This window comes from Monopterus albus, unplaced genomic scaffold (genome assembly GCF_001952655.1).
Source record: "Monopterus albus unplaced genomic scaffold, M_albus_1.0 scaffold107.1, whole genome shotgun sequence".
NCBI lineage: Eukaryota > Metazoa > Chordata > Actinopteri > Synbranchiformes > Synbranchidae > Monopterus > Monopterus albus.
Window position 1 is genome coordinate 283316 of NW_018127987.1, and position 9300 is coordinate 292615.

General features: G+C 38.5%; 3 protein-coding genes across 9 annotated transcripts in view; 2 read left to right on the forward strand and 1 right to left on the reverse strand.

Annotated features, from left to right (window-relative positions):
• Positions 1 to 2928, forward strand: part of kel (Kell metallo-endopeptidase (Kell blood group)) — an 8229-nt gene extending 5301 nt beyond the window's left edge. For 3 of the 5 annotated variants that reach the window (XM_020610889.1, XM_020610888.1, XM_020610890.1), the window contains exons 11-18: positions 28 to 126; positions 206 to 283; positions 1084 to 1190; positions 1266 to 1355; positions 1460 to 1527; positions 1669 to 1829; positions 1915 to 2004; positions 2086 to 2928. In XM_020610889.1, coding sequence (XP_020466545.1) covers positions 28 to 126; positions 206 to 283; positions 1084 to 1190; positions 1266 to 1355; positions 1460 to 1527; positions 1669 to 1829; positions 1915 to 2004; positions 2086 to 2232 — 840 coding nt within the window. In that variant the 3' untranslated portion in view covers positions 2233 to 2928. Of the gene's footprint in view, positions 1 to 27; positions 127 to 205; positions 284 to 1083; positions 1191 to 1265; positions 1356 to 1459; positions 1528 to 1668; positions 1830 to 1914; positions 2005 to 2085 lie in introns of those variants that run through there. The other 2 variants (XM_020610891.1, XR_002275737.1) reach the window with 2 other exon arrangements.
• A 101-nt stretch (positions 2929 to 3029) lies between these two features.
• Positions 3030 to 5539, reverse strand: emg1 (EMG1 N1-specific pseudouridine methyltransferase). The gene is made up of 5 exons (XM_020610895.1): positions 5280 to 5539; positions 5030 to 5131; positions 3610 to 3751; positions 3270 to 3475; positions 3030 to 3187 (listed from the first exon to the last, which is right to left on the reverse strand). The coding sequence occupies exons 1-5, from the start codon at positions 5454 to 5456 to the stop codon at positions 3074 to 3076; spliced, it is 741 nt and encodes a 246-aa protein (XP_020466551.1). The 5' UTR covers positions 5457 to 5539; the 3' UTR covers positions 3030 to 3073.
• Positions 5540 to 5542: 3 nt separating this feature from the next.
• The window catches only part of nop2 (NOP2 nucleolar protein homolog (yeast)), an 8915-nt gene continuing 5157 nt past the window's right edge, over positions 5543 to 9300 (forward strand). The window contains exons 1-4 of one of the 3 annotated variants that reach the window (XM_020610893.1): positions 5543 to 5628; positions 7329 to 7455; positions 7587 to 7629; positions 7713 to 7777. In XM_020610893.1, the coding sequence (XP_020466549.1) occupies positions 7350 to 7455; positions 7587 to 7629; positions 7713 to 7777 (214 nt within the window). In that variant the 5' untranslated portion in view covers positions 5543 to 5628; positions 7329 to 7349. Of the gene's footprint in view, positions 5629 to 5944; positions 6108 to 7328; positions 7456 to 7586; positions 7630 to 7712; positions 7778 to 9300 lie in introns of those variants that run through there. The other 2 variants (XM_020610892.1, XM_020610894.1) reach the window with 2 other exon arrangements.

Genomic DNA, 9300 nt, shown 5'->3' on the forward strand with positions numbered 1-9300 from the left:
AAATGTTTTTTTTTTATTGTTCAACAGGCTGAGGAGATTATTCAAAATATCTTCTCTTCCTTCAAGTCCAAATTACATGAGATGGACTGGACAGATCAGACATCTTTCCAATTTGTTATGAAAAAGGTAATATATGAAGCAAGAATATTATTTCTATTTTTCATTTTGAAATAATTCTGATACCAGTTAAACTGTCTTCATCAAGGTCCAGTCTTTAATTCCAAGGCTTTGGACTACAAAAGAGATTTTGAGTGAAGCTGAGCTTGACCTGCTTTTCTCTAAGGTACATTACAGAATTCCAATGGCTCTAACAGATTACAGTAGATGTTTAGAGATGGTACCCTTTTTATTTGATGCCCTTGCTCTTTATCCCAGCCAGTTAAACCCTAAAGAGACACACCAAACTCACTTAAAGAATAAAGCTATTATTTTCTGTATTAACAGTATTTTGAACGAGTCGCATAATAATAATAATAATAATTAACCCCCTTCCTTTTTATAATAATAATAATCATTATTATTAGAACAGCCTCTACTTACGGTTTATGTCTGTCAGGGTGTCAAGTCTGGATCAGCTTGTTTGTTTATGCCATAGACCAAAAATGATTAAAAACACTACATTGAAACACACCACTGCACTGGGTAACATACTTACTTCTTCATGAACAAACCCCAGACTCGAGATTGAGGTGCTAGCGCAGTGTAAACAAAGCAGAGAGCTTGTGCAAGATTTCACGCATGTGCATTCTGACTTCTGCTAACTTCAGGAAATTATGGCCAGATGGGAGACTTTGGGGCAGCATAGTGGGGTCAGGGGTTTTGTAATGAAAAATGTGTCATCCAGTGCATCAGTGTGTTTTGCTGATGTGTTTTTAATCATTTTTTGAACAGCGATATATCACACAGATGAACAAACTAATCCAGGATTAACACACTGACAGACATGGCAAAAACTCAAATAATCAATTCAACACATGGTATGTTATTATCTCTTATGAGAGTATATAAATGGCCAATATGCTTTCAATGTAAAGCCAAGAGTCCATGGATCTAGCCTTTAACCCACAATTTGTATGATTCCAGGTGACAATCAGCAAACACAGCTTCTTCTTCAACTATGTCCAGCTACTGTCCCTGTGGCAAAAGAGACTCAGTAAACTCCTGAGTGAGCAGACTGATGTGGCTGATGTGTGAGTATTTGCCTCTACTAGGCTGAAAATGTAAATGTTTTGAGCATGTATTGAATCTTTCTTCATGTCTTTCAGTTTGTCACTGACACCAGTTCTCCAGGATAATGAGCTCCTCTTTCCCATGGGAATGTTTGCTCCTCCTCTTTTCCATCCAACCTATCCCAGGTTAAATATACACTCATATTAAAAGCACTGTTAATGGTTTTTCATATTATACAGTACAAACTATTGAACATTATACTATATAGTTTTGTTCTTTTTTCTAACAGGGCAATGAATTATGCTGTAATGGGTTTCCTTATTGCCAAAGATATCCTCCACCTGCTTCTGCCTGACAGTAAGAGCAGCTCATGTTTACTCTCCACTTACATACACAGCAAATTACTTTACAGTTTTCAGACATAATAACAGCTTTCTCTCAACTCCCCTCTCTGGATTGTTTACTGCAATCTCATTTCCACCTCTTTGTGTGTTGTAGTTTACTCCCAGAGTGAGATGGTGCACACTGTGGGGGAATGTGTGTGGGATCACTATCTCACAGTGACAGAAAAAGTAAGCAGAGGTAGGACGTTATTTCTCTCAGCAGCACAGCAGCAGGAGGTGTGGGTGCAGTATTCCGCACTGCAGATAGCGTTGCAGGTGAGGAGCCTTCTTTCGGCTTTAGTCTCAGTGTGTAACAACATTAAGCTCATACATCCACATTTTGTACACCCTCTTTCCTCAGGCTTATCATCAGAGTCTTAAGAACCACCCGAATGACACCTCCATTTCGGGATTTTCATACACTCATCTGTTTCTCTCATCTTTTTCTCAGGTAATGTACTTTAATATTTCTCTCTTTATCTTCTTTCCTCTCCACTACTGATCTAATGCCTTTTAATGTATTCTTCTGCAGGTTAACTGTGCCTCTGACCCATATCATGACCTCATGCCCTTGGAACCCTCCTTCTTGATTACCGTCATTTGTGCCAAATCTAACCTGTGTCCTAGAAACCTACAGTGCCCTAGTAAAACCCAGCAGCATTTATTACAAAAATGCTGAATAGTCCTCTGAAGACCAGCGGCATTATTTATTGCAAAATATACTGAATGTCTTAACAAAAATACATTTGTGCTGAAGAAATAAAGTAAGCACCCTGTGGACATCGGCAAACGTCTGTTTCAAAGAAATTTTGTATTTACCCACAAGAAACACTGAGATTTTTAGCCTTGGTTGCTGTTAAGATGTATTTGCATTGCTCCATTAATTGCACAAGCCGTATAGTGTACATTTAAATAAACAAGACACTTGAAAAATTATTTTCATGTTTCACTTTCTGAGATTGATGTACTTAGATCCCATGCAACTCCATAACAAGTCAAAGTCCAGCATTCAAAATTCTATTGCAGGTTTAGCAGAAATAAAATATAGCCTATATAAAAATAAAAGTGTCTGTTCTGCAGTAAAATGTCCCGTGACTATGACATTAATAGATGTTTACTACTGATGGAGCAGCATATTTCTTTTTTTACTTTAGGTTAGACAGGAATCCATATATTTTCCCTTCTCCACCGTGCTGTAACGGCATTTCACTCTGAACTCTTCTCAGGCTATATGAAACCAAATTATGCACTATTTATTTATACATTTTTTTTATTTATATATTGGTTCATAATCCAAAGCTGAAGAATTAGTTGGTAAGGATACAAAAACAGCCATGCTTCTGCATGGAAAGGGAACACAGTACAAAAATGAAAGTGTATTCCACATGGTGGCCAAACACCATCACAGACGCACAACAAGATAACTGTCTGCAGTCCCGAGCAACATTTCGGTCAAAATCATTCTTAGTCCACTGATAAAATGTAGTCTCCTTTATCATCAGCAGTCCATTAGGTGTTTGTCACAGGACACCCCAGACCTCCTCAAAAGCAGAACAGATCTTGGCACAGGTCAATGCCGCAGAGAGTGGGTAATTACTGATGGACACAGACTTCTCTGTGTAGTCCACATTCACCTACAGTAATAAAACAAATCAGTATCACAAATAGCTGGTACTTAAAGTATTGAATCTGCCATTACCTAGAGCCATTTCTCACCGCTCCATGTGCAAATGCTCCGACCACCACTGCAGCTGGCCCCTCTGGCGCCAGAGACCGGGGGCAGACAGCCTCTCCTGCAGAGAAGGAGGTGGCGATTCGAGGACAGCCAGGAGGCAGGTGGTCAGACACTGGGTTTTTAATCATCCTCAGAAGCTTCTGTGGACCATCTGCCGCCCTGACACTCAGCTTATGGAGCAGCTGAACTGAGATAGAAGAAGACAAAAGAAAAAGATGAGGAGCAGCTGAGGAGGAAGTTAAGATATGAAACCATGATGCATAAAGACCGGCTGTATAATATATGCAGTATAAATATAAAACAATCATAGTAGTAGTTTACCCATGAGGCCACAGAAGCGTGTGAATGTCCTTGGGATGCGGGTCTGTGGGTTGATCTCTATTAAGGCATTTTTCTCTGTGTGGATGTAAACCTGCAGCAGGCCTGCTCTGTTCAGTGGACTGTCCATCAGCATGAGCAGACACTGGTGAAACAAAATATTGCATGAAGTAATTAGTTATTTACACAATGTTTGTGATAAATAACATGCCATCTTTCAAGATTTATGAGTGCTGTAATCACGTCTTAAGAAACATTTTCCTAATCAATAGTCACAAAACAAAATAATATGTTACAATGAGTGTATAGCAACATAAAACACCTAAGCAAAATAATGTGCAACATGACATACAGTATATGGTGTAGTGGCAAAAGCAAACTTAATATAGTTTATACTTATTAAGCCAGTGTTAGCTACATTCTAAGTAAACAGGGAATATTTTGATTACTTACATAAACTCGACTCACATGAACTTAATGACACACACACACACACACGCACACACAAGCTGATATCAAATGTGAGCTACATGCTGTTTGATTACATATTTTGTCTGGAGTCTGATTTACTGCTAACCACCACAGGGATAAGTATGGTCAGAGATAAACTTTTGTGAGGATCTTCTGCATAAACATGGAGTCCAGCGTCCTGTTTTCCAGTAATTCTAGGGGCTTCCCAGAACCGCGGGAGGGGGCCCGCTAGATGTCCAGATTGACATGATGCAGGAGGTTCAAGAAGTAGAAAGGGCTATATAATCAGCTGCAAGGCTGATAAGACAGACGCAGATAGACTCAGACTTGACGAGCGTGTGGGTGCATTTGGGGGGACTTGAGAAGACAGACAAAGACCCCAAACTCTGCAGAGATCCACAACTTCAGGTGATTCTGTTTCTCTCCCTCTGGAATTTACATTAACATATATTGTTCAATAAATGATGATTGGCACTGCAGTGATTCTCCCTGTGAATTAATTCTATACACGACAATGGGATTCAAATCAAGTCCACCTTTTTTTTTTTTTAAAGACCATCATTATTACTTTACCTAACTGACTATTGTATGGAATGAGAAATTATACCAATTACACCAACTGCCCAATTGGACAAACACTGGGAGGAAAAAAATGCATTAATACTCCTACTGTTTTAAAGAGCTGGTTACCCATATTATGATAATATACTGCAGTGGTGCATCTCAAAGAGGCTAAGCCGCCAATACCAAGAAATTTTACATTCTTTTCATGCAGCAAGGACTTCTATGACAATATTTCTTATGAGGCTGTTATCAATATTTATATTTGAGTTTAAAATGAACCATATACTGGTTTGTATGTGTTTGATTTATTTGATCATTTTTGATAAGCGTTGAAACGTACTGAGTGGTATAATTTACAGCTGAATGTATTTATGAAACGAGTGCTTACCTGATGTGTGATGTCTGGTCTTATATGTCCTGGATCTCTTCCACTTTTTACAATAATATTTTTGTGTTGGTCGCAGTTTAACAGCTCAAACGTTTTTCCAACCTGTAAAATACAAAACATTCAAACAATATATAGTGATGGGTATAAACTAATTCCTTGTGTTAGTTACTTAAATGTATAATTACTGATGTCACTTCCACTTGTGGCAGGTAGGAACTGCATCACAACAAACACAATCCTGCAGTTTTACCTTCACAGTTTCTAACGATGCCCCCTCCAGAATGATAACCAGTCTCCTCTCTGCCATACGATCGTGCAGACTACGGAGGTATTTGGCTGGTTTGGGTTCATACTGGTCCAAATGTTCAAGACCACGCTTCTTTTCATTAGATACCGCCATGACACCCTCTGCTGGAAGTCGCAGCATGTGTACGTCACGATAAAAGTGCGCGTTCACGACTTGGTGTTGGTCAACAGACAAATTCAAAGACGTATCTAGCCATTATTTAATTGTCCTTCTGCAACAATGTAATTTTTTACTTGCAACATTATGTCCAAACAAGTTTTGAATATAAAGACTCCAAGACATATTGTAACCAGTAAGTGCGTATTGTTTTATTTTAATGGAGATCTATTTCTGTGACATTATACATGTTCTGTGACATGTATACATACATACATTCTCTTATTATATTCTTATATATTTTTATTATATCTCTTGATTTGCTGCTTTAAAGTGCCTTCGATTTTGTGTTACTTATTTATCTACTTTATCTTTCACTTGTATTGTGTGGCATTCATGTGGACGGCAAAGTAAGAATTTCATTGTACAGGGAAAAACGTTTCCGTACTGTGCGCATGACAATAAACACTTTGAGTTTGACTTGACTTTGAATTATATGTAATTATACCTGTATGCGTGTACGTGCAGTTGTCTCTACCAGCGCGACCATTGCTGCGTCACTCGTGTGCGCCGGATATTCCTCTGCAACGTGTTGAAGGAAAATTCACGTGTGAGCATTTTCTCTTGCACCGTGCAGTTAGAAGTTGGATATTAAAAAAAATAGCAGAATAGTAGGTGAGTATATGAAGAATTGTTGCTGAGATTACAGCATACAGCATTAAGTAAATAAAGTGGCAGTAACCGAGGTCTTAGCATTTTCTTGCTAAAGCGGCATGTGGAGTTGGGTCGACTAACGTTAAGATAAAATCCGTCTGTAAATGGCCATTATTTTGTAGCAACCCTGTTACCCTGAAAGTCTTAGTATCTCGTCTTATTGAACACATAGTTAATTAACACTATGTCTTCAGCAAAAAGTGTCTTAAACTAACGGGGAATAAAAGTAACAGATAACTTTCACTATAATGAATAGTGAACTATTTGTGATGGTTTACTAACATTATAGAAATTGAGCTTGTTCTAATCACGACATAAGTCAGATCTTGAAGATAACATGGTGGATGTGTTATAGAATGGAAGCTGTTATATTGAGTTTTTAGCCCGACACTTATCAGTTCTTTCCGAAACAGTTGGATGTTTCTTTGCTTGACGTTATTTTATTAGCACTCAGAAATGGCTCTTCCCTGACAGAGGTTAACCTTTGTTCATTTCTGAGTGTTTAAGATACTCTCACACCGGCTCTAAAATAAACAGCGCTAGTTTTGTTGCTATTGTCATAAAACATTTATACAGTACGTTGTCATGTGTATGTGGCCAATAAGCGTTAATAACATATACAAGGTTTGGATACACCTTTTTATTCAGTGGCCTTTCTCGGTTTCTGTTCTTTTCTACATTCTACATTGTTGATGAATTCAGAAGACACAAAAACTGTGAATGAGGTGTGTCCAAACATTTGCCTGCTACTGTAGCTAATTTCAGGTAAAATTAAAACACAGCTTTTACACAATTTTCTTAGTTTTTTTCTTTTTCTGTCTATTGTGTCTTATTCACAATTCTCAAATTGTCCCTACATTGTCTGAGATGTAAAAAGCAAATGGTAAAATATAGGCTGCTGCCACAAAATTCCTAAATAATAGTTAGCAATTTCTTTAAGTTAACTACAACATACGGTAATGGTAAATACACATGTGCATAACTTTTATCATGTTGTTGTTCATGCAGTTCATCCTGGTATGAAATACTGCAGCTGTTGTCTTTCAGGCATATTATTCTGATCAGAAAAGATCAATTTCTCAATACAGGACCAGTAGGGGCCTCTGCTTTTACACATTAACTTTGAACTGTGATGTTTTGCACTGGCTTTTGACAAAACCTTGTTTTCTCCTTCTTTTCAAGGTGTCTGTGTAGCTTGGAGTCATGGGTCGGAAGTTGGATCCCACCAGCAAGGTGAAGAGAGGGCCGGGGAAAAAAGCCAGGAAGCAGCAGGGAGCAGAGGCGGAGCTGGCCAAGTTTATAACTGATGGTGATTTTTGTGTCTATTATATAAGCTATTTATAAAGATTCTGGAAATCTATACCTTAAAATGTAACAAGTAGTTTATGTTGGTGACTTCATCATTATGACTTGTTTGTCAAAGTGTTCTTTCTGTTGCAGAGGATACTGGAACAAAGCGCCTGTCAAGAAGAGCCAGGAAAAGGTAAAAAGTTGACCGATTACTTGCATAATATGAAATAACATCACATTGTTTACAAGGTGCTCAGTCAAATTGTCATTTTACAGACTTGCACAGAGAGTCCAGAATGTACAAAAGTTTAAAGATGCTGCTGAGGAACAACCCAAGAAAGGTAACTACATCAGTGCCAGTGAATGTGGTTGTGTCATTGCCTGTATACACAAGTGTAGACAATTACTAACAAGTACCTGCATTGAATGTGATGATGTGAATGTACCTTTGACTAAAAGGAATGCATCAGGAACTACTGTGTATTAAAAGCCAAGGCAAATAAATATGTTTTAAGCAATGATTTAAAAATAGTGAGGTCAGTAGCTGATCTAACATTAAAAGGTAGACTATTCCAGAGTTTAGGGGCTGCAACAGTAAAAGCATGATCACCCCAGTGTTTTTATCTGGCCATAGGAACCTCTAAAAGAAACTGGCTTGAAGATTTGAGGGACCTTGTAGATTTGTGCCAATGCACTAATTCAGTGAGGTAAGATGGTGCCAAACCATTAAGAGCCTTAAAAACAAAAATCAATAACTTAAGATGAATTCTAAAATGCGCTGGAAGCCAGTGGAGAGAAGCCAGTACCGGGGTTATATGCTCAAATTTCCTAGTACTTGTCAAGAGACGAGCAGCAGCATTTTGCACCATTTGGAGATGAGCGAGGGAGGACTGGTTAACACCTAGGATTGCAATCTCAAAATCATTAAATGAAAGGAATGACTTGACCTTGCTTAACAGCCTCAGGTGGAAGAAGCTAGATTTCACAACTGAGTTGATTTGCTTGTCAAATCTCAGGTCACCATCAAACATTACCCCTAGATTTTTTACAGTCGACTTCAGATGTTGAGCTAGGGGGCCCTGGTTAGAAGCAGTTAAGTTCGCCAGGTCACCAAATAGCATACATTCAGTCTTATTTTTGTTGAAAAGTTAAGTGCCAACCATGATTTCAAGTCTGTCAGACAAACAACGGCTGTAATGACATCCCTTTTGTTGCCTTTAACATTAAGTAAATCTGAATGTCATCAGCATAACAGTGAAAAAAAGGCCATATTTCCTGTGGCAGCATGTACAATGAGAACAAAATGGGACCAAGTACAGATCCTTTGGGGACACCACAGGAAAGGATAGTTGAGGAGGATGAACAGGTACCAATATTAACAGTAAAACTTCTATTGGTGAGATAAGATCTGAACCAGTTAAGAACAGCATCTTGAATTCCTACACACTGCTCCAAGCAAGATAAGAGGATTCCTTGATCCACTGTTTTGAAGGTGGAATGGTGGAAAGGTAGCTTGATTTGGCAGATTTTACAGCCTTCTGATAGTCAGAGAGACAATCCCAGAAATGGCGGAGAGAAACGTCAAGTTTATCCTTATTCCATTTGTGTTCAGCTTGCTGACATCTTTGTCTAAGTGCCTGAGTAGAGTCGTTTAGCCAAGGCACTGTTTGCATCTTTGCTGGTCTGTGTCAAAGAGGAGCGATGAGATCCAGTATGTTTTGGCAAGTGGTTGTTAATGAACTCAGTAGTTCCTCAGGATTTATGTAAGAGGAGACATCATCCATCAAATACAGACCAGAGTTTTTAAACTGAATCGAACACTCTCCTGCTGTAGAAGATGTGACAGTACGTCTAAAAGCAGCAG